This window comes from Phyllosticta citribraziliensis (assembly GCF_038025025.1).
Source record: "Phyllosticta citribraziliensis strain CPC 17464 chromosome Unknown J3D65scaffold_15, whole genome shotgun sequence".
NCBI classification, from domain to species: Eukaryota; Fungi; Ascomycota; class Dothideomycetes; order Botryosphaeriales; family Phyllostictaceae; genus Phyllosticta; species Phyllosticta citribraziliensis.
This window is the reverse complement of record NW_027117352.1, coordinates 265,021-290,363: the sequence shown is the minus strand read 5'-3', so window position 1 is coordinate 290,363 and position 25,343 is coordinate 265,021. Positions and strand designations below refer to the sequence as shown.

The 25,343-nt window shown below is 57.9% G+C and overlaps 8 protein-coding genes and 2 non-coding genes across 10 annotated transcripts; 4 read left to right on the top strand and 6 right to left on the bottom strand.

The window, feature by feature from the left end:
- Positions 1-640: 640 nt before the first annotated feature.
- Positions 641-4,150, top strand: J3D65DRAFT_160315 (uncharacterized protein). The gene is made up of 2 exons (XM_066794159.1): positions 641-1,048; positions 1,107-4,150. Exons 1-2 carry the CDS (start codon positions 688-690, stop codon positions 3,974-3,976), a joined length of 3,231 nt encoding a protein of 1,076 aa, XP_066650218.1. The 5' UTR covers positions 641-687; the 3' UTR covers positions 3,977-4,150.
- Positions 4,151-4,165: 15 nt separating this feature from the next.
- Positions 4,166-6,611, bottom strand: J3D65DRAFT_641443 (Alpha/Beta hydrolase protein). The gene is made up of 3 exons (XM_066801889.1): positions 5,891-6,611; positions 5,421-5,760; positions 4,166-5,348 (listed from the first exon to the last, which is right to left on the bottom strand). The coding sequence occupies exons 1-3, from the start codon at positions 6,350-6,352 to the stop codon at positions 4,249-4,251; spliced, it is 1,902 nt and encodes a 633-aa protein (XP_066650217.1). The 5' UTR covers positions 6,353-6,611; the 3' UTR covers positions 4,166-4,248.
- A 2,545-nt stretch (positions 6,612-9,156) lies between these two features.
- J3D65DRAFT_t153 lies at positions 9,157-9,265 on the top strand. Its single transcript has one exon. It is a non-coding gene; the product is annotated as a tRNA-Val (tRNA).
- Positions 9,266-9,539: 274 nt separating this feature from the next.
- Positions 9,540-10,179, top strand: J3D65DRAFT_662766 (uncharacterized protein). Its single transcript, XM_066802640.1, has one exon. It carries the CDS (start codon positions 9,635-9,637, stop codon positions 10,010-10,012), a length of 378 nt encoding a protein of 125 aa, XP_066650216.1. The 5' UTR covers positions 9,540-9,634; the 3' UTR covers positions 10,013-10,179.
- Positions 9,957-10,126, bottom strand: J3D65DRAFT_t151. Its single transcript has 2 exons — positions 10,089-10,126; positions 9,957-9,992 (listed from the first exon to the last, which is right to left on the bottom strand). It is a non-coding gene; the product is annotated as a tRNA-Asn (tRNA).
- A 1,373-nt stretch (positions 10,180-11,552) lies between the features above and the next one.
- J3D65DRAFT_160039 (uncharacterized protein) lies at positions 11,553-12,445 on the top strand. Its single transcript, XM_066794156.1, has one exon. The coding sequence runs from the start codon at positions 11,746-11,748 to the stop codon at positions 12,352-12,354; it is 609 nt and encodes a 202-aa protein (XP_066650215.1). The 5' UTR covers positions 11,553-11,745; the 3' UTR covers positions 12,355-12,445.
- Positions 12,446-14,481: 2,036 nt separating this feature from the next.
- J3D65DRAFT_561635 (major facilitator superfamily domain-containing protein) lies at positions 14,482-16,138 on the bottom strand (the record flags this gene model as incomplete). Its single annotated transcript, XM_066797526.1, has 5 exons — positions 14,482-15,013; positions 15,064-15,227; positions 15,280-15,560; positions 15,614-15,682; positions 15,730-16,138. The coding sequence occupies 5 exons, from the start codon at positions 16,136-16,138 to the stop codon at positions 14,482-14,484; spliced, it is 1,455 nt and encodes a 484-aa protein (XP_066650214.1).
- A 5,286-nt stretch (positions 16,139-21,424) lies between these two features.
- On the bottom strand, positions 21,425-22,649 carry J3D65DRAFT_159964 (uncharacterized protein). Its single transcript, XM_066794155.1, has one exon. The coding sequence runs from the start codon at positions 22,196-22,198 to the stop codon at positions 21,527-21,529; it is 672 nt and encodes a 223-aa protein (XP_066650213.1). The 5' UTR covers positions 22,199-22,649; the 3' UTR covers positions 21,425-21,526.
- J3D65DRAFT_159606 (uncharacterized protein) lies at positions 22,333-23,001 on the bottom strand. The gene has a single exon (XM_066794153.1). The coding sequence runs from the start codon at positions 22,902-22,904 to the stop codon at positions 22,467-22,469; it is 438 nt and encodes a 145-aa protein (XP_066650212.1). The 5' UTR covers positions 22,905-23,001; the 3' UTR covers positions 22,333-22,466.
- A 1,655-nt stretch (positions 23,002-24,656) lies between these two features.
- J3D65DRAFT_672242 (AN1-type zinc finger protein-like protein) lies at positions 24,657-25,236 on the bottom strand (the record flags this gene model as incomplete). Its single annotated transcript, XM_066803466.1, has 2 exons — positions 24,657-25,072; positions 25,140-25,236. The coding sequence occupies 2 exons, from the start codon at positions 25,234-25,236 to the stop codon at positions 24,657-24,659; spliced, it is 513 nt and encodes a 170-aa protein (XP_066650211.1).
- Between the last annotated feature and the right edge of the window lie 107 nt (positions 25,237-25,343).

The following is a 25,343-nucleotide window of genomic DNA, read 5'->3' as shown; positions in this document are numbered from 1 at the left end:
AACCCCGATCCTGATTGGCTCACTGCTCACTCCTCACTGCTCACTGCCCACTGCTCCCTCTTGCCTTGGCATCCTTCAAGAATCCCTCTGAGGCTGTCATGTTACGCACGGCGTCTTGGCCTTGTGATTCTCGTGCTGATTGACTTCTTGACTCGGACTTGGCGAGCGTTGGCGACAAGTCAATAAAGCTTCCAATGTCCTGGAAAAGAAAGCCCACCGTCGACTCGCTGTGCCGCGCGTCGAGACGTCAAGCCTTGTGCAACTCGGTCTCGTCTCCGTTACGGGCTCTGATTTTAATGCACATCGTATCCGTCTCCCACGAGCCCAGCCACAGGAGCCAGGTGGTCGTGGCTTGACTGCTACCGAAATTCCCATGCGCCTCAGGCACGCTTTGGCTTGAACATAAATAGCAACCCTTCTCCTATATCTCTCTACGTGCATTGCTGCATGCTCAAGCCTCGCCACGACCTTCACAAGTCACAGTCCACACACGACTGGTGCAAGGCAGACAAACATGACATTCCAAGGCAGGCGTTGTGCTGTTACATTGCGTCGACTGTGATTGGCTCATGTCTGTAATTTACGTCTTGACTAATCGGACCTCACCCCACACGACCCCATGCTACTCCACGTCGTCCCAAGCAGCGCGCCCTCCCAACACCTCATGCCACCTTTTCCTTGCCATTGATGCGCCCTACTCCTCGCGCGTGCCGGGCTGCGGCGCACTCAATTGTCCCTCGAAACTCTCAAGCTCTCTGGATCACGGATGATGCCCTCGCCGATGCCCTACAACGATACACAAACGTCTCCGACGCCGCCAGACGCTGTGGCAGCAAGCGCTTCGGCAGCAATGTCCCAGGCCCATTGGAAGCCAGGAGGCGGCGGGCAGGACGTCGAATGGGTGGTCTATCCTCTGCCGTAGGTCCACCAGACGCACTGCCAGACTTCGGCGCTCTGTTCGGCGGTCCGTCCGCAGCCCGCACGCCAATTGAAAAGAGCTGGAGGTGGGAGCCTCCACGCCCTGCGGGCCAATCTTTGACACCTCCTGGTATTCTCAGTCCCTTGACAACACCCATGCCCTGCTTCTCACTGTGCACTGCAAGTAGACGTCTGCCCAACACCAGCCCCCACCTTCGAGATACCCGACCTTCAGTTTGTCGAATATGACCCCGTGGAACAATTTCGAGAGCGTTTGCAACCAGTCAAGCGGCCCGTCATTGCCTTGAAGCACATGAAAAAATTCAAGATTGAGCCCGAGGATCAAGCCATATTCAGCCAAGTTGCATGCGACCACTTCATCGCCCTGACCGTTGCCGGTCGTCGAGATGGTCACAAGAACCTCTTCAAGTTCGTCCTCCGCAACCCACATGATACTCTGGAGGCGGGAATCGTCAAAAGAGTGGCCAAGCATTTCGCAAGCACCGGCTTCAAAATGTCACGCGACCTCGACGACTTTATCTCCAAATTCCTGCCATCAGCGTGTCAACGCCGAAAGGTTTCTGCAAGCGACCTATCCGAGATACTAGAAATACTGCCATCAGTGTGCTATAAATCGTTCGAGAATGATGCGAGAGAGTCACAGTCATGGCTCCTCAAGGCCTTCTGGAACATTTGGCGAGCTCTACGAAAGGATGACATGCAGTCCGGAATCGTCAAAAAGGCGGTCCAGCATTTGGCAAGCACCGGTTTCTCCACGTCGCACAACCTCGACTACTTTGTCTCCAAGGTCCTGCCATTCGCATGTCGACGTGGACAGCTTTCTGCAAGCGACCTGTCCGATGTGCTGGAGTTGCTACCCTCAGTCTGCCACAACTCGTTCAAGCATGATGAGAGAGAAGCGAAACCCTGGCTCTTCATGGCCTACTGGAACATATGGCGGGTTCTACGCACAAAAATGGCCCTGCCCTGGGAAAGTATAGACAAGGGCACTGTGAGAAAGGTGGCGGAGCTCGTTGTGTCAATTCCTGATGCGCTGCCGACCAGCGCCCGCCAGCGTCAGAGACCACAGGTGCAACGTCCCGAGACGGTTTTTTGGCTATTCCGACTGCAGCTCTACACTTCAGCTTGGCCCGTCACTGTGTCGCCTCTAGAGGCCCAGTCCCCCGAATGCATTCTCGCGTCATGGGCCCGCCAGCTGGTCGGCCTTGAGCCATCAGAGTCCACGACCTCCAGCGGTCTCAACTGGCAGGCCGTGACAAGCGTCGTCGACTCTCTCCCAAATACCAAAGCTCAATGGGTCATGAATGCTGCTACTCGTCAGCTTTTGGATGATCGGGTTGACCTGCAGAGCAATGATTTCCTACCAGCATGGATCAGCTGCCTTTCTCGAGCTCGTCACTGCTTGATTCCGGACATACCATCCTACAGACTCAAAGTCTTTGAAGTGATACCTGCACTAGCTGACCGGACGGATCCCATCGTTGCTGCACAGCACCTCGATAATACAGACCCTGTGAATCTGGCAAGAGGATGGCTGCGGGCCTGGCTGCCGCGATATGCCGAGGAACAAGATTCGCTGGGTCGTTGGGATGCTCAGAACGCGAAACTCAAGGTCGCCTTTGAACAAGGAGTCCGCATAATGAATAAGCTCCACGGATACGACGACACGAAGATGTTTGAGCTCATCTTTCGCCTCTTTGCCGATTTCGAAATCGTTTGCCAAACTGGTATGGAAAAGGCCATGAGGCTGCTTCTTGAAAGACACGGCCCTGAAGAGATTCTCAGACTCATGCATCGATTAACCACTCGAGACATTTTCCTGCAAAACCCGACGTTTCTTGCACCCATAATCGAATCCATTGCCGAGGAACGTCCTCTGAGAGCACTCGAGATTTTCCAAAAGACTCCTGGTATGTGGGTCAGCCTGTGTCCGAACTTGCCTCTCGCCCTCATTGCGCATGGTGCTTTGAAGCGAGAGGAGTTTTTTGCACTCATGAATCGCTGGCCCAAGATCCATCAGGGAATCCTCTCTGAGGAAGAGTTTGCAGCCAAGAAGCATGAACTGGCCTTGCTTCGCTCTGAAATGGTCCACTTTGTTGCGTTTGCTTGGGCAGATGCCAACGTTCTTCCCCCTCGCGTTCGCTTCCGCAACGTCTGGTGGTGCTGGCGCTACCTTCTCGACATGAAGTTGCCACTGTCGCCGCTCCTTTCCAAGGCCTTTGTACGCTCAGGCATTACAGCGCCCCTGCAGCAACATCAATGGGTGTCGCGAAAGAAGATTTCCTGGATCTTTGAGAAGTTCGTGCGCCCCCTGGAAGGAGAGTACGTCGAACAGGAGCTTGGCCGCTTGATACACGCCTGGCGCGGCGACCTCATCCAAGAATCACGACGCCGCTGGGACGCCGCCGGCTTCTTTGATCGCTACGGCCCAAGCACAGTCGAAGCGGTACGCCGCGCCGGCCTGTTTGAACACGACTTTCCTCGCCGCATTGGTCCGGTCCGCCGCAAGTACGTCCGCCCCGGCCGCAACGCCGCCGAGCGCTACCCTCGGCAGTGGAACGATCGCACGTATACAGCGCTGCCGGCGCGTGACCTGCTGCGCTGGTCGCGCACTCCGGTCCTCGGATGCAGTCGATCCCGCCCTGCAGAGAGCTACCAGAAGGTGCTTCTCAATGGCAGATGGCGGACGTGGTTCAAGAGCGCCATGAAGCGGTGGAAACAGCGAAAGCAAGAGCGACGCGCACTCAGAGCCACGAAGACGGAGGTCCGCTCGCTGCTGAAGGGCGACAAGGTGACGGATGCGGCAAAGTTGGCTTTGCTCAAGGGCATGAAGAGAGACATGACTTTGGTGAGACGCAGCAAGGGCGAGAGGAGCAAGGTCATGGACTCGGCGAGCGTGTGGGAGAGGAAGCTGATTGAGAGGGGTGAGGCGAATAAGGGGAAGCCTATCCCCCTGGCGGCGAAGCCTTGTTGGAGTGTTGCCAGGAAAGTCGAGGTTGATGGGAAGCACCGTCCGCCGCCTCACTGGTGGAAGTGAGTATAGTAATCACCTGTGGCTCGCCAAACAGTTCACGCGTAACATGTCCCTCTTCCCTCTTCTTTGTGAAGCCATTTGGAAAGGAGAATTCAGCTCCACGACTCCTCAGAAGATGACGCACACGGCACGCCAAAGAAGAGCTCGGAAGACGCGGTCAACCCAGCAGCCTTGGATGGAAGAAGGTTTCTTGCAGTCAAACCCATGTCTTTTATCATTGTTCGTCTGTCCAGCTATATACATCGCCCCCCCCTTAGTTCACACCGCCGACAAATCTACCTGGAGTAGACGTCCAGAGCGTGGGCATTAATCCACGCAATGCCCTCCTTCCTCCACGTGTCAGGCTCGACATGGCTCGTAACATTCGCATCAAAGACAAAGTTCGTCGGCGCATCGACGCTATACGCCTCCCACGCGCCAGTCGCGACGCCGCCCTGGGCCAGGCCCTCGTCGCCGGCGGCGCCGTTCGGGTTGCCGTCGACGAAGAAGCGGATCCAGGCCTCGCTCATGGTGGCGGCCAGGTCGGCGTAGCCCTGCGGCTTGCCGTCGAAGGGCGGCGGGCTGGCCGCCGCTCCGTAGTACCCCACGCCCAGCAGGTTGTAGAAGACGAAGGCCACCTCTTGGAAGTGCGTCGCGGCCGTGATCTGGCTGATGCCGTTGGGGATGGCGTTGAAGCGGTAGCTCCAGGTGGGCAGGCCGGCCGCGGCCCACGCCTCGGCCACGGCGCGCCGCGGCGCGATGAAGTACTGGTCGCCGGTGTACGCGGCGCTGCGGCGGTACTGGGCCCCGTAGGGGGCGGGGGGGCGGAAGTCGGCGGGGAGGGGGCCGAGAGGGGGCGAGCCCGGGATGCCGACGGCCGGGTCGTCGGGGTAGTATTCGAGCAGCGCGGCGGTCTGGTTGGTGGCGACGCGCGAGGCGAGCAGCACGCGCTCGAAGTCGGCCGTGGTGTTGATGCCCTGCGCGCCGAACGCGGTGCCCTCGTCGCTGTTGGCGCCGATGACGAGCGGCACGTGGACGTAGTCGCCGCGCGCCACCTGCTGCGACGTCTTGCCCGCGATGATGTCGCCGTCGATGGCCAGCCCCCACGACGTGAAGCCCGTGCTGTTGACGGCCGCGTTGAGCGTCGCGTAGTCGAGCGTGCGCAGGCACGTCAGCGGCGCCGTTGCGTTGCTGCACGGCGTGCTGCTGACGAACGACTGGTACTTGGCGTTGTTGTCCGACGACGTGTTGAGCGGGCCGTAGTAGATGGGCCCGCCGGACTGTGCAATTGCGCCGCGGAAGAGCGAGTCGTCGCGGCCATTGTAGGCGACGAGGTGCGCGCCGACGCTGGCGCCACCCGCCGACTCGCCGAAGATGGTGACTTTGCTGGCGTCGCCTGCAAGGGGGATGCGTGGTGAGCCAGTGTCTTGATATCAGGGGGTCGTCAGGGGGTCAGAAGATGACATACCTCCAAAGCCAGCAATGTTCTCCTGGACCCAATGCAGGGCGAGGCGCTGGTCACGCAGACCAATGTTGGTCTGGCCCGACTCCTGAACCTCCTCGCCGCTCAGGAAGCCCCAGGCCGACAGGCGGTAGTTGGTCGAGACGCCGATGAAGGGCTTGCCAATGTCGGCCGCGTGCTGCACGATGAACGACAGGTTGTAGCGCTGGTCGACGCCGCCGCCCTGACTGAAGCCGCCGCCGTGGATCCAAAAGGCGACGGGCAGCGACGCGTTCTCGTAGCCCGACGGCCGCACCACGTTGAGGTACAGGCAGTCTTCGCTGACGGTGTAGGGGAACTGGTCGGACTGCGGTTGGCAAATGACGAATTAGCTTTCCTTCTCCCCAATCAAAGTGGTTGGTTCCTGGACGCCCAGCGCCCAGCACCGCGGCTCTGATATAAGCTCACAAGCTTAATCGAATCTTGGTTCAACGTACCCCGTATCCGACGCACTCGTTCGAGTACTCGGTGGCCGTCCGCGGCTCGCTCCACGAGCTGTTCAGTGACTTGGGCACGCGGAAGCGCAAGTCTCCCACAGGCGGCTGCGCATACGGCAGGCCCAGGAAGAAGTCCTGGTTGTACTGCGCCGAGTGGACGCCCACGTATGTGCCGTTCTTAGTCGCGGCAGTGGGCGCATCGGCTCTGCGCGTCGGCACAGCAAAAGCTTGCTGGACCGCGAGCGCAAGCGCACCGTACTTGGACCACATGGTAATGACGAGGAGGAAGAAGACGACTGCGAGCAACAGCTGTCTGCTGCGATTGGTCCCTGGCTGCTGCTGCGGCGCGCCGTTTTGCCAGAATCCTCTGGATGCTGCTGTTTTGGCGTCGATTGCGCCCAGCCTGCTTTTATACGCCTGGCCGTGGCCGTCAGCTTTCTCCTCTTCCTGCCGCTTCTCCATGACGCGTGAGAGCGCGCGACCCAGCGCGGGAAGGCAGGGCAAATGGGTCAATGGCGCCCCGGATGTCTTCAGCCAGAGAGCCGTCGGGCCAAGTCGCCCTGTCAGGTGGACAGCAGCTTGGCGGCGGTGGGCGCGGGCCAGGGACTCGAAAGGGGGATGCTTAGCCAGGCAGAATGCGGTGCTCGGCGAGTGGGTGCGTCAGCGGTCGGCGAGTCAAGCAGCGTCAATGATGGGAGGTGTCGTTGTTTGGGCGCGATTCTGCAGCGCTGCGTCAACGCATGGGCTCGACGCATGCACCCCGGACTGCACCAAGCGAGGCCCGGTCTTCCCCGCAATTATGTGCCTATCCAAACGGCACGTCGCTCTCTTCAACCTCTTTTCTTCCTGCTGTTGCTGCTGCTGGATGATAATAGCCGGCACAGGTCCCTGACCCCGGGGGCGCTCTCAATTGCCGACCGGCACTTTTCATCAGCGACATCACCACTTCTCCACCACGCACGTCTCCCACTTTCCTCTTTGCTCACACTGCATGGCTTGTCTCCTTGCGCGGCCTAATTCCCGGCTCCAGGGCGAAATGCCTCCACTTTCTCGTTGTCGCCTGGTGCGCCGCCCCGGCTGATAAGGCCCCATTTTTGCACAGGATCTCGGTACTTTCTACACACTCTAACCGCCGTGCTGGCACTTTCGCCCCGTGGGGTAAGGTCCTGCGGTCAGGAAAATACCCACGCGCGGCCGTGCGCCTCGGCCATTGTTGCCTTTTCGCGCGGAGCATGCCGTCTTCTTTGCTCCGGTCCCCGAGCATGACGTGCAAGTGGTCTCCTGCCAGAGGCAAAGGAGCAGGAGACGTCAGACTGGATCATGGTGAGGTTGTATCTTTTGTTATCGATGTATCTGTGATAGCTGTGGACTGCAGGCGTCGAAATGCTGCGGACAAGGCTGACGGAGATATGGTATCTTCCACGACTCGTGCTGGCCGAAGTACCTCCCCACCCCAGGTCCCTGTGTCGGCTCTCGGGGCTTTACCAGGCAAGCCTGGAATGATTCCAGGTCCCTTGCAAGTTCCGTCTGCGTGACGACCGAGACACGACCATATCTCTCAAAACCCTTATCCTTCAACCCAGTTTGATCAACACCATTCCGTCTGATTGACTCGCACCGGCTATGTCCAGCCTTGCCAGGTCTCTATATAATTCAAGAAGACGCCCTCTCGGTCTCTTTGTCGTTTTGAAATGGTCTTCCTCACATCCATCACCGCGTAACTTCAGCCTCACCGCACCTCATCCATCCTGGCCCCTTGCCAAGCACCCGTCACGCCACGGGCAACCCACATACTCCCATCTCTCGCCTCCTGTCACCCCAGAATGCTCCTCATCGCCGTCGCTGTGTTTTTACTACCGAAGCAGCTCGGGTCATTGTTGTCTTGCACGCAGGCAAGACCCCACATTGCCCGTCCACATTCCCACACGTTGCACTTCTGCACCTTTGCATCATTTTCTTCATCACTACCACCAACCCCATCTTTTCCGGCTTTTGCAGCCTCTTCTCCGCGTCGTTGAAAGCCGACGACGGACGAACAACGCTCGCTCGAGTCGGCCAAGCTGCGCCCAGTCCAGCTCGCTGCAGGCCAAGCCGACACGGCACCGACTGACGCTGCTGACGATGATCGCAATCATAGCGGCTGAAAGTGGCGAGCTGGCTTTCAGTGAGGTCATACAGAGCCGCAAGATGGCAGTACGTTTAAAGAAGCGTGACTGCCCTTTTTCTTCCCGTCAAATCCAAACTCAGCTATCCACACAGGATGCTCCAGCAGTGCATCATCCACTGTACGACATTAACACATGTAATGCGTACTCAGGTATTTACCCCACCAGACGCTCGCTTTGCGCTTCGAGACGCCTCTTGGCTCTCGTATTGTCGCCGTATTCTCTGCGGACGGATGCACCGCAGGTCGGGTTACCGTTTTGGGTCGGCGTCCGCGCGCCGGGTGCCTGAACACGGACGGCACATCTATTGTGGCGGCTAAATTTGCGGCTTTAGGACATCAAGGTAAGTGTGAGTGTGAGGGTTGGAGATGCGGTTGCGAGGTGCGAAGTGTATGTCGCAGAAGGCTCGAAGGCGGGCGGACTAGACAAATTGCGCCGGTGGGTTTGATTGCGCTCTCTTTTTCCCTGCTCTGCTTCTTTCTGCTTCTTCCAGTTTGTTTCTTTCCTTTGAGAGTGGTGTCCGTTGTGCATCAGCGCCACACTCACCGGCTGGCAGGTGAACACCTGCAGCCTCCTTGTCTCGCGAACACATCAAACGTCCATTTCCTTCTGTTAGAAATCTTTTTGGGTTCAGAGCATGCAATAGAAGCATCGGGGCTCTGCAAAGATCCATCAGGTGTTGTACATCCTATCCTGTCGCCCAACGCATCTTTACATCATTGCCTTATTTGAGTACGGTTCTCAGGCTTTGCCGCAGTGTTCATACGCTCTTTTCAGTTCCGTCACTTCTCTTTGAGTCTCATCAGGGCCGTCAAACGCCGTGGGGTCGACTGCAAAAGCTCAAGTCAAGCAACTTGCGTCCCCACTCTTTCGCGATTCCCTCCGTCATTTCCACCCCCTTCAGACCCCACTTCAGTCCAAGTCTCGCTACACTGGCAATCCTTGACAGCAGGTCCTTCTTATGCTACTGCTCGATTGCTACCAACCCCCATAACCACTCATCTCGGCCCCAAAATCGCGTCGCATCATCCCCACCCCCTGAATCGTTCCCCCTTTCTGCCTGAACATAATCCAATCCACCCCTCGCAGTTCCATCATCAAGCGGGGTTGGTGTAGTTGGTAATCACGTCAGTCTAACAGTAGCGGTTCTGAGCGATCAGGAGCGTCTGAAGAGCACTGAAGGTCGCGAGTTCAAGTCTCGCATCCCGTATCCTTTTGCCCCCTGATTCTCCACCCGCCCACGCATCGTCCACCCGTGTACGTCGGCCAGGGGACAAATTTTTCGCAGCTTTTTATGATGGGGCGCGCACGGACCGGTAGATGCCAGAATCTTTTGGTTGCCGTGTCTGGTTAGCTTGTAAGGGGTGCGTTGCTGTTTTGGGTGGGAGGAAGGCGTTTGGGATGCTTGCGTTGCGTCCTTTTGGTCTTGAGAGCAGTTTTGGTGGCTTTCTGAGCTGCGCTGCGTTGTGGCTTTGTTGGTGGATGTGTGGTGTTTGAGTGGCGCAGTGTTTTCTCCTCAACGTCACTTTGGCAGAACTTCGCCGCGGTCCATTCTCCAGGTGGAGAGTCCGATTTGCTAATGTCTTTTGCAGTGAGGGTCTCCGTTCTTGTTGGCTTTGGATGTCGTCCAGCTGTTCTGTTGGTTGGGACAGGCTCGCGGCCCGAATGTCGTTCTCAACCTGTCAAGCTCCCGCCGAGCATACCGATCCCAGGATCCGAGGACCTGTCGAAAGAAAGATTGAAGCAAACGAGTTTCAAGACGTGTTCAAGAACCAAAAAGGAAGAGACGAAGTACGGAGTAGAACATAACCCTCATCCCACCGCACCAAAACGGCCCGACAACCACCACCTTATTCCCGTCCCCATTCCCAACAGCAGAGCAGCAAAACAGCAAAAGACCATGGTCGATACCAGGATCGAACTGGTGACCTTGGGATCGCTCACCTCAGCGAGGTGATCATAGCACAATCTATGAGACCTATAGGGAATTCGTTAGAGACGGGCTCTTGGAGAAATTTTCGTTTGGCGCAGAGAAACATACCCACGTCATGACCAACTAGACCAATCGACCAGCGAAAAGTATGACAGGGATAATGGGGTTAATGGTACTTGATGTTGAGAGCGACATGGGGGATGCAGAGGATGTGGCCGCTGTGAAGAGCAGATGCGTGTGAAGGGTCGGCCAGGACTTCAAAAATTTTCGGCGTGCTCGCCCGGATGACCTCGCGCGCAATTGCTGGCTGTTTTCGACGCGCTTCCACAAGCGGCGTCGATTCATCCTTCTACTCCTTCATCTCGAAGTCTCCTGGCCAACTTGGCAATCGACCCCTCGCAGCACCCCCCTCGACACCCCCTTACCCCACCCCCATCACCCCGTTCAGCTAGACGGCGCTTCCCGCCCACCCAGCCTCAATACAACCGATCCCTGCCCGCGCACATCCCTGCTGCTGCCAACGTTGCCGGACCGGAGCACTCTCCCCGCTACACGGACAACTCACGACTCTACTACGTGCCAAACACTCGCGCTGGTTGCACATGCAGCTGCGAGACTCGGCTGCGTCGATTGGCTTTGATGCAAAACGATGATGGCCCCTATAATGAGTTGGATTGGTGCTGAGGTGCAGTGTTTACTGCAGAGACAGAGAGAGATGCCTTTGGGCTTGAGCCTGGAACGAAGTGTTTGGGAGAGAAAAGTATTGAGCGCGTTGGCGCTGGATGGCGGAGCGATCATGTTTGCTGTGAAGATTCGAGGTCGTCTGTCTCAGCAGGACGAAAAGCGCAAACAGCCGTTTGACTTTACTGTGACTGAAAACTGCAACCAAGTCTACCACCAGGTATACAACTCAATCCGCCTGACCCAGCAGTTCGGGGTGCCGCGAGAAAGGCGCCAACCTCCACACTCAAACGCCCTCGGCTCTGCCTGATGTCTACCTACCGAGTCCCTCTCAACGCTCAACGCGGACCAGCGATGCGACATGTCCCTTCTCAGACCCTCTTGGCGCCCTCCATCGAGATCAGCGCCACCCCGTATCGCAGTGGCCTGGCGCCGAGAAGCGGAGACGAAGCAGGACCACTACACCCTCACCAACTCACCCACGCACTTGAACCTCAGGCCTCTCCTCCCGTCATGAGCGTTGCCGAGGCGGCGCCCACGGCCGCCGGCGAGCTGCCCGGCTGCTGCCGATGCGTCTTGGCCAAGGCGACGCCGGATCGGACGATGAGTTGGCATGGAAACGCGGTTCGGTATGTACCGAGAGTCTTTCACGCGGAAGATGGGGGACTGAGAGGTGGATGGGCTGAGTGAAGGTAGTAAGGTGAGCGTACGCTGGCTTGGCTGGTGATGTCGTGGAGAGTCAGCGGGAGGGGAGGGGAGAGGAGAGGAGAGGACATGGAGACGTCTGGTGCAGCGCTGCAGAAGGGAGCGGGGTTGGAAAGGTGAGTAAAACGTGATTATGGCGGAAACAAACGATTACGCCGAGTGAAGAAAGAGGAGGCTGGGAGAGAATAGGATGGCGCAAAAAAGCTACGGAGGAGGAGGCAGTGCAGCGCAGCAGCAATATGTAGCTGTTGGGCTTCTTTTGAATGCCGGCGAGCCGGCCGTCAGCGGAAGACCGTACGATAGAGTAAGGCGGGAAAGGCAGATGTGCAATCCGTTTCCTTCACGCCGTCATCATTGAGATCAGGTATCTCATGTACTCACCCACGCAACCCCCTCACCATCCGTCTAGCGGAAAACCACCACAGCAACGGAAAAGCGACCCGGAAAACGCGCATCAACGCGGCCAAACTCACAACCACCTTGGCAGCAGCGGCGGCGGCGGCGGCGAACACGTCGCGCTGCCACTCCAAGCAAAAAGGAAAGCGAACAGCCGTCTCAGCTACAGCCCACGGCCCCACTCACCACAGTCAAGGCTGTCTGTGTCTCCGCCGCCAAGCTGGGCAGGCAGGCAAGCGAGCGAGCGGGGCGGAGCGGCTACCTGCCTTACCGATGGGCTCGTCGGGCGTCTATGTGTGGGTTGGGCGGCGAGACAGGCAAGGCATGGCATGTATGTATTTATGTACCTGAGAGTTTGTCGATGGCGTGCCCAGTCTAGACCTTGGGTGAGTATAGGTACGGGCCTTGGCTGGCTGGCTGTGTCTCTTCGTCGTCCCTTACTCTCCAGCAGCGGCGGTGGCGGCGGACGACGAATTGGGAAACGAATGCAGGTCGTGTGTGTGTGTGTATGTGCAGTACTGCCAAGAGCGCACGCTTCTCTGCCTCTGCGTTTGATCCGTCGCTGTAGATGTATGGATGGATAAATGGCATCCATGCTGCTGGATGGACGGCGGGCTGCAACACACTTCCAGCGACAGCGAGCAACAACAGCGCGAACAAGAAGCAGAAAATAAGGAATCCGCTGACACAAGCCGCAGTGCTTCAGCATCAGATGGAGTAAACAGAGAGGGAGGGGCATGAAACAAGTGACACGACATAGCAGTACGGAAGAACGCCATCCACCGACAACGACACGTGTGGCGGCAGCAGCGCATGGTAGGACGCCATCCCGCACCTCCCATTCTTTTTCTGTTGAGGAAGGGATGGGGTCAAGAAGAGGAAGGAGGGGCGTTGCGGTGGTTTTGTCGTCGTTGATTCATTTGACGGTTGATGCTGCGGGCCAGACACGCGCCGAGCTATCAAGGTGCACAGAGCAAACAGTACATCCGATGCATAGGCGCGCGTGCGCGCGTGGGTGGCTAAGCAGACTATCTATTCCTAGACGACGTAGCGCGCCAGCCACCTGGGCGGGGACGCCGATAAGGGAACATGGGAGAGCCACTCGGCGAGCGGTCGAGCAAGCAGCAAGGGATGCGTACGTACGCATGTATGTATGTGTGGATAGACGCGCGTGGGCGGGGCCGCAGAGAGAGGAGTGGAGGACGGAGGAGAGGAGAGGAGAGGAGTGGAGGAGCGTTTTCTTGGAACGTTAGCGCTGCCTACTGACAGCGAGAGCCGACCGGACGGACTAAACCTGCCAGCCAGTCAGTTGGCTAGGTATGCATGTATGTGTGTAGGTGGAGTGCGACGAGGGTGCCTGGCTGGCTGTGTACATGCAAGTGATAAGCTACATACACACCTGCCCGCGTTGCTCGCTTGAACTCACTTGTGCGACGCGACGGGACGCGCGGCGATACCACTATCAGCTGTAGCAGCAGTTTGGAATCAGTGCTAATGGGGGAGATTGCAAGAGATAGCGACGACCTGGCGTCAGCAGTGGCATCATCCACAAGGCATCACATTCCACCTAGCCAATCGACAAACACCAATGGCAAAAACGTGACAATTTTCTCGATTTCTTCTTCGCAACCAGTATCCATCTGTACTCGTAGTAGTAGTACTGTAGTAGTATATGCCCTCTCTTCTCCGCATCCCTGAACCGATAGATCGCATCGCAGCATCATCATCTATGATAAACGCGACAGCAGCAGCACGCATCGATTCGTCCAAACAAGCAAGCGCGCAGAAGTCGACGTGGTGTCGAAGAGACGACGGAGAATCGCCTCACGACATCGATCGACAACGCGACGACCAGCCGCAGACACCCGAACCAGCGTCCGCAGCCGTACAGTCGTGGAAAACAAGGAGACTCGTTAGCCAGACGTGAAGGAAAAACAGCAGGAACGCCGCCAGCAACCAACCGACCGACCTATTCCGTCCCAACCAAACCACTGTGACCGACGAGGTCGGCCGACCAAAACACCAGCAGCGCCGTGAACCAAGTGGACAAAAAAACAGTATGGAACGCCAGAGACGGAAAATCCCAAAGGAATTCGGCAGTGTCTGTCGTATCCGACAACAACGCCGATCCGTACATGTCGCAGCAATGCAAGCCCATGCATTTTCCCTGCCCCAAAGGCTGCTTCGCCTCCATTCATGCATGACGTTGACAAGAGAGAGAATGTGTGTGTATATGCGTGTAGACTGGGTCCTAGGACCCGAATCAACAACAGCAGCAACAACAGACCAGCTTTTGAGTCATCAGCTGAACGCCTGGCTTGTGTGGGGTGCAATGACGGGGAAAAGGGAAGAAAGAAGCGGGAAAGAAGTAGAAGAAAGACGCGGAAAAAAATCTTTTGGTTGTTCCTCGTTGCCCATTGTGTATGCGTGTCGAGTGGTCGGTCCGCTTCCCACAAGGGATAGATAAACAATAATACGAGAGACGAGACAATAGTCAAGCCAAGGAAGAAAACGGGCGACCGTGGAGTAGCGATCGTAAGCGCCTAGGCGGTCGAGCTGGCCAAAGTGGTGCGCGGCCAGCAAGAGGCCAGGCAATAGTACAAAGACAAGCAGCGAGCAAGTCATCAAAAGGAACAAACACCTGTCGGAGTGCCGTCGTCGCTCGCCAGGAGCGACGAGGCAGGCAGGTATCGAGCGAGGAAGACATGCGTCTAGTCCTTGCCATAAACCTCCTCCTTCGCCTCGTCGCCTTGCGGACGGTCGGTGTCGTAGCCACGCGTCACCCACGAAGCCTGGCTGCCGACCCTCTCGAGCGGGATGACGGGCTCGTCGATAGTGGTTGGGGGACCGCCGGCCGCCAGCTCCTGGCTCTTATACCACCACGTGACGCCCATGCAGGCGGCGGCGCAGGCCAGACAGCTGCCGCTCCACATCTGCACGGTTATGTAGTCCTTGAACTCGCTGACGAGGTGGCCGGCGACGATGGGGCCGACGAGCGACGGGATGGCCGCCGCAGTGTACATCATGCCGGTCCACTGGCCGAGCTTGGCTTGCCGCGCCTTCGACTTGCCGAGGATGTATGCCATGCTGGCGGGCGGGAGGCCGATCAGCGCGCCGCTGAAGATGCCGAAGAAGGTGATGAAGCACATGGCGCCGGCAAACGTGGTGGTCAGGGACCAGAGGATGAGAACGAGGAGGGAGCACACAGAAGCTACCACGGTGTGGACCTGAACGCCACCAATGCTAGTCTGCTGTTAGTCGTTTTCAAACCAAAGGGGAACGGGGAAACGTACTGGTCACTGGCCCATGCCGCACCAATGCGGCCAAACGTGCTCATTGCGTTCATAATAGCCAAAAGGTAGTAGGTGGCCAGACCGGCCGTCATCTGCCGGTCAGTTCCCTCGTCAGCCTCGGACGCGATGCCTTCCTTGTAGCCAACGCCCTTGGTCGCAGCCCACTATCGCACGTTAGCGCTGGTCGATGCATGAGAAGCATTGTTTCAAACTCACCTCTTCGAGGTTGAAGAAGACGGCGTAGAACCCGAGGAACATGAAGGAAATGGCGGCCGTGAACCAGCAAAACTGCTTGTTCCTGAACGCCTCCGGGTCCAGCCACACACGGACCCTCCTCCACGAGTCTGGTGCGCGTTGCTTGGACGTAGGGTTGGGGACGGCAAAGAGGAATGAGAATAGCGCAGTGAGGCCAATCAGTCCAGCAACACCGCGGACTGCGTTGTTGAATCCGACTTTGGTGATGAGAAAGCGCAGCATAATGGGATAAACGAGACCCGCTGATGGAACAGTCAGTACGGCACTCTCACAGAGAACATGAGTGTTCACTTACAGATACTGGCGCCGGATGCAACAATACCAATTGCCAGACTCTTGCGCTTATGGAACCACGTAGCAGCGACTGGCCAAGATTAGCAACAATTCGAAAGTCAAGGTAGAGGTACTCACTCTGCGAGCTGGACACGAAGAAGCAAGACATTCCCAATCCATCGAGGAAACCGTGCGTAAGCCAGATGAGGCCGACATTGCCATCGCCCCTCTCACCCTCGCCGTTGACGACACTCAGCAAGAAGAAGCTGGCAGGAGTGATGACGGCCCCGATGCCCAAGAGGATCCGAGAGTAGCCGCCATCGAGGAGGCGACCGACGACGCCAGACAAAAGGAGCACCATGAAACACTCGGTGGCGCCAAAGAAGTTGAAGAAGAGAGCATCCTGATTCGGAAGTAAGACGTCCTTGTAGTAAGAGGCAAAGGTGCCATATGCGTTGACGAGACCCCAACTGTTGAACATGAGGAAGAAGCAGGCGGCGAGCGTCGTCCAGGGCCGCCACCCCGTGGGCCAGTTGCCCTCCTCCATGTCGCCCGGCTGTTCGGTTCCCGTGGTTTCCTGGACCCCCTTCTCCGGGTCAGTCTCGGACAACGAGGCGCTGGAAGAGTCCATTCTGTTTCGGCGAGACCGGCCTGGATTGCGGACTGCTTGCTGGTCTCGAGGGAAAAGAACACCGGCTGGTGTTGGAATCGTGTCGTTTGGACGCATTTGAACTTTAATCGATGCCGAAGACTCCGAACTTTTAATGCTGAGAATCTGATTGTTCAAGGGGCGTATGGTTCTGCAAAGGGGTGATGGTCGATGTGGGCTAGAAGTTTGGGTACAGAAGGATGGCTGGATATAAACGAATAGACCTCTTTTTCCCCAGACCAAGGATGAGGCTTAGACAAGGTTTGTCACTTTCAGACCAGTGAAAGCCGGCGGGGCGAGATAAAGTAGTGGACAGAGCGCGGGTGCGAAACGACGTCAGGCTGAGTCAACCAAGAGGCCGTGCGAATGATGTGCTTTTGTTGGCTACAACGAGGTAGGTGTACTTATGAATGAAGCCACAGGGCTCCATCCGCCGAGCCTCCGCATGAACTTGGGACAGAGGGCGAGGCGGCAGCAGCAGCCAGCGGCCGCTCACTTTTCTCGGCGTATCTCATAGTGAGATGGGCTAGGGGGCTCCGTGTTACGTGCATCGAGCCTTCGTGGCAAGCGGAAGAGGGTCATCGGCGGAACCGTCGACGACATGGAAAGCACGCCAAGCGGGCGCAACGCAAGAAGATAACGCTAGCCCTTGGAGTGGACCAGGTCATGCCTTGGTCATCGGAGGACCGCAGGCCAGAGTCATGGACCTTGGGCGGCCGGCCAAGGCTGGACAAGACAGCGGACCGTAGCGCTCATGCCAATGTTTGTGGCTGTGGTTGTTCAAGCTTGAGTGCTCGTGGTACATTGACGTTGATGGTTGGAATCCATCCTCCCGCTCACCGCGTACAAGGGCACGCCGCTGAGCAGTGCCAAGGACATGACGAATGGCCGGACGCGAAGGAGGAGCCACGGATCTGGAGAGTAGAGCGGCGGATGGGGCTGGAGAGGGCGCAAGCAGTTAGTAGCACCGACTAGTGGTAGTGGGAGGAGGAGCGGGAGAAGTACCGGATGCTTGGCGGCCAAGAGGGAGGACAGATTTGCCGGATCTCTTGGCCGTGGCCCCTGCTATTCCCCGGGTGATCAACGCGCCGCACGACGCCATTGGCTGCTTCGAGTAAAGGTTCGTCTTGCTCTCTCTCTCTCTTCCTCTTCCTCTCGCATGTGCTCCGTCCATGTTTGTTCTTCCTTCTGAATCCACGATAAGCCACCATGGTTCCACACACCTTGGCTCCAGAGCCGACGGAACTTTCCCGCCGCTGTCGTAATCCTGGACGTGAGCCTCGGCACCAGCTCCCAAAGTGATATAATTCATTTGCGGGCCCTGGGCCTTCTATCCAGCACCTCTTGTCCAACCTCGTCGTTTTTCTGTGAGATTTCATCAGCACCGCCCAGGCGTCGTGGTGGTGGTGCTGGTGCCGCTCCGCCGCCGCCGCCGCCGCACCGCCGCGCCGCGCGCGCGTGGGAGGAGCTGCAAGGCCCTTGCGCCGTCATCATGGTGAAACCAAGGCCGGCGTGCGTCCATGCGTGCTTCTGCATGCCCTGGTACCCTCTCCAGCACTGCCCCTTTGCCTGTCGTGGAAGGTACCCCAGAAAATACTCATCGCCGTAGTAGTAGAAGCAAAGCGCCTCAACAACAACAAGGATCGACACTCGCCGGCTGAACAGACGACCGGTACGCGTGCCACCCCACCCCACCGGAGCTGAGACGCCCGTACCCAGACCTGGGTAAATCGTCAGACGGGGCCTTGACCTGGGGCGTCGAGTTCCAGACCTTCCCCGGACGCATTGTACAAGACCCGGGGACGAAACGGACACCGACTTTGAAACATCGCTTACGTCGCTGCTGATTTGACGGGAAGAAATCTTTCCCTCTCCCTCCAGCTGCTGAATCTAGGGCATGAGTGATACCGCTCCACGCTCCGACAGCGAATGGATTCTCGAGACTGGGGTTTCGCACACGGACGGCGGGTTTACAAGGGTTGGCGGCGTGTCACCGAAGCGCTGATATTTCCTGTGTTTTAGCTCCTTGGTTGTTTCTTGGCTGGATACAAAACGTGTACGCATGGCAGCAACTCACCCTCACAGCCCAAAACCCCGTCCTCTCTTGGCACCCCTCCCCCCCGCCGCCAGCCAGCCAGACGTACAACCAAGCTGCCTCTCTCCGCCTCGGATACTGGATACCGGGCTGCCATGTCGGGACGGGGACGGGGATTGCCGAGCTCCGGATAGAGGGACCGGGAGGGACGTCGTTGTCGAACGGCCCACGCGCGCTGCGAGGATCGTGATTCCCACTTTCGGCAGTTGATAAGCTTGGCGGGTTGATATAGAATAGGGCTTCAACGTACCCCATCCCGCCCTTCCGCCTCCCTCCCTCCCAGCTTGGGGTTCGTTTCTGGTGCTGTCTGCAGTCACCCTGCGCCCGCCGCCGACACGCCTTGGCGGAGACTGCGCGCGCACGCTGCATGAGACCAGCACACCCAGACAAACGGGATTGCGGCCAAGCCCATGTGCGCGTTACAATTTTTGGAATCTGACAGCGAACATCAAACACGTTCTGCGAGACTTGTCAGCAGCGCGTTGATACCCCCTTCGGAATCATCGAGGACGTGTTTGGCCAGAGCCAGAGCTGCTGCTGGCCCCGTCTTCACAAGACAATAGTGACATGTCCCTGCACTACCACCATTGTAGAGAGAGTCCCGTGAGACGTCAAGTCTAGAGGCTCCGTGCATGCTGCCCGAGGGTTTCCGGTTCTCCCCGCCAAGGGCGAGGCGAGCAGCCAAAAAGCAAAGCCGTTGTTTGTCTTGATTTCAAATCGTCCCAGAGCCAGCCGGCCAGTGAGTGCAGGGCATCACCATCGCACGGCGGGACCTAGCCCATCGATCCTCAGCTGTCATCGGTGTATTGGGCCGTCAATCGTAGCCCATCGCTTTATTTGGTCTTCAGGTGTATTCCGCGCGGGCGGGCGAGCAAACGTCCAATCAGCTTTTTCCGTCGTTGAATGCTAGACGAGCATTTCCCCAGCTCTTTTTCGGCCTTGAGCCTCGACCGAACCCGAAGCTTTTCGCGCTCAATCAAGAAAAGCCAATTCTTGCCCCCGTGGTGCTTGACTCCGCCTACCGCAGCCGCACTGCATCGTGACCAGACGCCAGCCTTCAGCTCGTCTCGTCCAGCAGTCCAGGTGCCGAAAAGTTTGGCGCCAAGCCCAACGGTATGCTGGCCAAGAGGCTTGCGGAGCGCCCATGGTTGCTTAGATAATGTACGTCATTTAAACCGTTGGTCGCGCTATTTCGCAAATGCATGTGACAGGCCGAAAGCATCCGCATGAGGCCCTGTCGTCCTTGTCTAGTCTTGCATGCCATTGATGAAATCCGAGACATCGCGAGCGAGCGAGCCAGCGCGGCACTCGATTCTCGTCGTTGACCTCGGTACCGTGCCGTCAACACGCTGACGCGAGAGCAGGTCGATCGAAAGTTTTTGGGCCGTGATCAAAAATCGCATGTCGTCGTCGAGGCCCTTCAAACCACCGAGTCAGCAGAGTTTGGTGGCATTGCTTAGCAAAGAGCCTCAGCGCCATCGATGTCATCCTTGCCGTGTTTTGGTCTTGATTCGACCCGCAATGTAGGTTGCTCCTCAGCGACGCTGACGACGCCCCCGGAGAGACTGCTGCTTGGCAAAAGCTCTGCGGGAACAGTCTCGGAGACATTACGCGGCTTGCATACGTCGCCCGGTCGCAGATGCGATTTGCCTGCAGGCCTTCTGGAGCGCTGGAGCATGTTTGAGCAACATCTTTTGCTCTAGAAATGGGCCTTTACCGGATTGCCCCGAAAGATTATGGCTGACCCTGTGGTTAGCTCTTGGTTGGATTTTCAGCTCATCCCTTTGCGATTGGCACCCTGCTCGGCAATCAAAGCCAGGGAATTCGTCCCCTGGTGAAGCATGAGCCTGTCTTGGTGGCCACCCAACAAGACAACTTCTGACCGTCCCAGTTCCACGCCTGTTCAAGGCCGCTCTTTGAAGAATTGGCACGTATCAAGGTAAAGACTTTCAAGAGAAAGGAAAAGGATGACAAGGTTAGTATCGAAAGGCTGGGAGAGCTGGAAATGCTCGAGATGGACTGCCCAGTTCGTGAACCAAAGATTCCAGACGGAGGACTGACTCGTCTCATTATACAGATCTGCCATGCCGAGTCTTCGATCGTGAGTGTTCTTAGCCACAGACCAAGTGACGATGGAGCGTGAGTTCGGTGCACCGCGTTCGCGGTCGCAAGCCAGACGATTCGTTCCAGGTGGAGATTTGCACAAGATCTGTACGGTTCCGGTCCCCATCAGATGGGTTTACGCAGAGCGGCGGCAAGAGCTCAGTTCCATTAGTCTGACCTGATATGTCCCGAAGCCACCATGCCGTGGGATTGCTGAGAGTCCTTGAACGAGGATGTTCAAGAGGCTCTTTCTTGGACGAAAACGGCAAAGCGAGCCGTCGAGGGCTTTCTAAAACTCAGTGCTCTCCTCAAAAGCTGTCTGGCGACCGGCGAATCCTTTTCTCTTTCTTGTCTAGGCTAGGCTCACCGTCGGTGGAACACCAGCAAATGAAAACGCGCGACCCGCCGGTCGCAGGTTGCCGATAACGCCTATATCCCTCGAAATCTGGAAAGCAGTGATACTCGAGGCGAGAAGAGTTGAGAAGAGACGAGAGGCCACCGCGTTGCCAAGTTGCTCAATGCCGACGAAATTTCCTGATCGAAGTCGACCAAAGACCACCTTGCGAGCAAACGAGATTCGACTCCGACTGCATCGAAGTCTTCAACAATCTGCCAACAAAATGAACTCATTCATCTTCGATAAGCCATATTCGTCGACGAATGCATTCGAAGCTCCCCGAGGCAGCTGGTCTTCATCGCAAACCGGAGAAGGGTTTGGTCATCACAGGACCCAACTCAACAAAGAGGCATTCGAAGAGGATAGCCGAGAGACAGTGTGGGTTTGGGAAGCTGTCATCCAAGCTGCTGTTGGTCCAGTTGACGAGACGAGCGTCGACTCGAGTCGGCACATCAGTCCCGCTCCAAAGACTCTTGCTGTACTCTAAGCCGTCCAAGCTCAAAAGCCAGCTGTCCCCAGCGGCGAACACCGCGAGTCGATGAACAACCGAATCCACGTCGACGACGGTGAGCCTGCATCTCGCAAGCAAAGCCGGCGATAGCATCGAGCTCAGGACCAAAGCAGCATTTTCGGGCAGCGACGCTCACCCTCAGCAATGCTCTGTCTGCGAAGACACAACAGCGCCAGCCAGTCACGCCGTGCAATACCGCATCTCGCCATGCGTCCGTCCGTCGTGCCGCCGCCACGACCCGACTGCCACATCCGGAAACCCGCCCTCCCGCTCTTTTATTGGCTGATAACATGGCACAGGCCGACGTTGAGGAGGTACCTGCAACGCCACGCCGTCCACCAGTCTTGATACCCGCCCCGAACGAGGGTCCAGCTGCAGGATGACGAGCGCCCCCTCCGGCGTAGGCCAGGCACAGACTGCCGACGAGCTGGGGAGGCCCTGCCCGTGGTCCGCCTGGCCTGGACCCCACAACTTACACCTCACGACGTCTCCGAAGAGCCGCAGGCAGAATCGAGAGTCCGGGGCGTTTGTGTGTGACGTACGACAAAGTCGAACATCACAGGCGGGCAGGCGGGCAGACAGGGCCACCTCGCGTGGTGGAGATGCGCGAGGGCGAGCGCCGATGGTGTCGGGCACATCCGAGGTTATGGGTTGTACACGGTCTACTCGCCTCTTGTCGGTACTGTCATAACTTTGGCGACCTGGGTAGGACTCGGAGTATGGAACACCTGGAGCCGGATCGGAGCCGTGAGCCGAGCGGAAGAGGTTGTGGCGCGCGGAAGACGGTGGCGGGACGAATGGGCGACGGCGTTGCAAAAAGTTTGAAAAAGAAAAGAAATTAGTGAAGAACATCTCGCCATCATTCGTTCAGCGTCGTCGTCATCATTTGGCGTGTGTCGTTCCCGCGACGAGAGACCTCACGCCGCAACGACCGCCACGACATCGTCATCGCTCGCCCAAGAGCAAGCAACCAGCTCAGGGCCAACCACGCGATACCCATCAAAACGGGCGCGCATGAGTAATGCAGCCAACACCAAAGCCCGCAATCGCAGAGGCAGCGAAGCCATCGACATCACTCATCATGACTCCGGCTCTGACAAAAAGGGACGACTGGCGACGATCATGCGTCATCACCAACGGTGCGTGCGGAAAAAAGGGTGGGGGCAAGGGACCACCTGGACCTGGACCTGGATCTGATGGACCTGACGAGTGGAGCCGGGGGACCCTGAGCCTGAGGTGGGCATGACTGGCAGCGAGCTGCGAGGCCAGGGGAACGAAGGACCAGGACCAGGGTCAAGGTCGGGAAGGACTGCGGGAGCGGAGAGATGTTCTGCTGTGCTGTCTTTCTAGACGTTGGAGCGATGAAAATGTTTCGTGTTGTAAGGACGGTGTCGTCGTCGTCGTCGGTCGCTGTTCTGCCATGCGGAGAGCGAGTGGAGCGGGCACCCAGACTGACGAATTGACAGAACGACAGACGGATGGCATCGGCCAGTCGACAACACCACACCACGACCACCAAGATTGCGCCACGATGGTGCGCGATAACGGCGCAACGCATGGCCCCATCTCACACGCGTCTCAACGGTTTTGCCGGACTGGGCAGCGAATGCGTCTGGCAGCCCGCCAGCCTTCCCGAAAAGCGAGCGAATGCACCATCACTCCATGCATCGACCGCCGCATTCCCGTGTCGAAGTCGAAGGAAGCGCGCGAATAGTGAGACGACGCGCCCGTCCAGCCCGCCAGCCAGCCACCGTCAAGCTCCAGTGCCGTGGTGAAGAGGGCGCGGATGAGATGACGGCGGCGCCGCCGGAAGCGTCAGCCACGCTCGCCACGCTCCGCCCGCCGCGCCACTGCCACTGCCACGGGCCCCGGAGACGACGGCAGCGGGCGCAGGAGGAAGATGAGGAGGCGAGAGCAAATGAGAGAAGGACGTCGAAACACCACCAAAGCTTGCTCGCCGCTCGGCCTTGCTGTGCTCAGCATAGCAAACTCTGGCGATAGATGACGAAAGGTCCCATCTGGCCGAAGTGGGACCTCGCTGTGCTTGGGTGGAGTCGAGTCGAGTGCGGCTTTGTTGCCCTGCCGCCGCCACGCCATCGCTGTCGCGGATCGCGAGAGCAAGAACCGAGTCGTTTGCAGCAGCAGCAATGGTGGTGAAGATGGCGCAGACCGCAGATGGCCATGGTTGAAAGACAGGGCAAACAAACAGACTCGAGCGCCCGCACGCGCGACTCGATCTCAGCGCCACCGACGACACGGCGGCTTGCGCTGCGCCAAAGCTACGGTACCAAGCAACGGCGGGCGACATCCATCATCCATGGCCGGGGCGTTCCTGCGCCTGAGTATTGTGCAAGCCTGCTGCCGCTGCTGCTGGCTGCTGGTCATCTGAGGTAAAAGAACTGCCTGTCCAATTTGGTCGGCTGGGCTGGGCTGGGCTGGGCTGGGCTGCCGCTGGCGTGGGTGCGTGTTTCGACAGCGCAGTGGCCGTTGTCGAAGGATTGCTCCACCATCTTGTTGGCGGCGATTGTGTATCGTCAGTAGCAGTCACAGGAGGTTGAGTCGTGATGAGAGAGCGCGCCTCTATATGGATTGGGATGCGCTGCGCTGTGGTTTGACTGCCCGCCCAAAGCTCGTAAGGTATAGTACAGCACGGTACTAGGTGGACCAGGGGCTTTTGTCGCGTGACGGTGGTCCGTTCAGGCCGGCCGGCCTGCGGTGATAAGGAGGGAGACCCGACGACAGGCTGACATGACACCAATACCTGCTCGAGACGCTATCGCTCCGTTTCGGTCTATTTTGCCCTGTTGCGATGCCTGTTGCAAACCACTGGCTATCCAGTTTTGTGTGCTGGAGCAACCAATACCTTCTGCCCTGGAGCTCCAATACCTTGACCTCTCCGCAAGCGGTCCTGTGCAACCACGGGCTGAACGCCACATGCTCAGCCATTCTGTGTCACAGCAAAAGTCTTTCGTATGCACGCACTTCACATGTCTCAGGCCACGTCGTGATGATGAAGCGCTTTTTGGCGCAATTAAAAAGGCTGTCTCCAGACCAGATATTCATCAGTGTAGACAAGTGCCCCATCTACTGCTCGCAGAATGAGGCCGGAAAGCGAGAGAGAAGAGAGAGAGAGGAAAGAAGTCGAATCCAAGGCCCATCAACCCCGCTTGCGACCATAACAAAACGCTCAAGAACAGCGACCGAAAAGAGCAAAATCAATCAGCAAATGTCAAAGATACCATGTTGACTCCGAACGCCCCGTGTTGATAATCCTTGTCCGTATCGTGTCAGGAAGAAGAGGCGTGGTGGCTTAGATGCCGCGGATGGCGACGGTCCTCTCCGAGTTGAGCTTGTCGGCGTTGCGTTCGTGGCTCTCCTTCTTGCAGTCCTCCAGGCCCTCGCATTTGTGGTCCTCGAGGAGACGGTGGCGGCCGCAGAAGTGGCCGGAGCAAAAGCCGCAGTCGCCCACGATGCGTTGCGCAATGTCCTTGCAGTCCTTGTAGCTGCAGCGGATCTTCTTGGGCGGCATGCCGCCCCGCACGGGCAGTGCGAGGTGCAGCGTCGAGTCGCGGGAGATGGAGTAGTCGGCGAGGGTCGAGTCGGGTGACGTCAGGTGCTTGCCGGCGTGGACGAGGCGGAGGTCTGTCGAGGGAAGGTTTGTGCGGAGGGCAAGGAGGCTCTTGAGGGTTTCTATCGACGTGCTCGACGGCACTGTGAGGGGAAAGGCTAGGGGGTTGAGGTTAGAACGACGTTGCGGAGGTTGGAGACGTGGAGTCATCGGGGGTCCACCTACTCTCGCCGGCGACGTTCTTGACGAAGATTTGCATCGAGTCTTCATTTTCCCAGGCGGACGAGGACGACGAGACGGACGTGATGCTGTTGGAGCGCATGATGGCGAGCAAGAGGGCCGTAGGTGAGGTGGTGTTGGGTCGAGTCGGGGTGAGGTGAGGAGAGCGACGGGTAGTAGCAGCAGCGGAGCGACAAGCGAAGAAAGGCA

Coding starts and splice junctions, on each gene's coding strand:
- J3D65DRAFT_160315 (XM_066794159.1), top strand. CDS start 688: ATGCGCCCTACTCCTCGCGCGTGCCGGGCTGCGGCGCACTCAATTGTC. Junction 1,049..1,106: donor CCAATCTTTGACACCTCCTG/GTATTCTCAGTC, acceptor CACTGCAAGTAG/ACGTCTGCCCAACACCAGCC.
- J3D65DRAFT_641443 (XM_066801889.1), bottom strand. CDS start 6,352: ATGGAGAAGCGGCAGGAAGAGGAGAAAGCTGACGGCCACGGCCAGGCG. Junction 5,761..5,890: donor ACGAGTGCGTCGGATACGGG/GTACGTTGAACC, acceptor TGCCAACCGCAG/TCCGACCAGTTCCCCTACAC. Junction 5,349..5,420: donor GAACATTGCTGGCTTTGGAG/GTATGTCATCTT, acceptor TCCCCCTTGCAG/GCGACGCCAGCAAAGTCACC.
- J3D65DRAFT_662766 (XM_066802640.1), top strand. CDS start 9,635: ATGTCTTTTGCAGTGAGGGTCTCCGTTCTTGTTGGCTTTGGATGTCGT.
- J3D65DRAFT_160039 (XM_066794156.1), top strand. CDS start 11,746: ATGTACTCACCCACGCAACCCCCTCACCATCCGTCTAGCGGAAAACCA.
- J3D65DRAFT_159964 (XM_066794155.1), bottom strand. CDS start 22,198: ATGTTCTTCACTAATTTCTTTTCTTTTTCAAACTTTTTGCAACGCCGT.
- J3D65DRAFT_159606 (XM_066794153.1), bottom strand. CDS start 22,904: ATGCGTTGCGCCGTTATCGCGCACCATCGTGGCGCAATCTTGGTGGTC.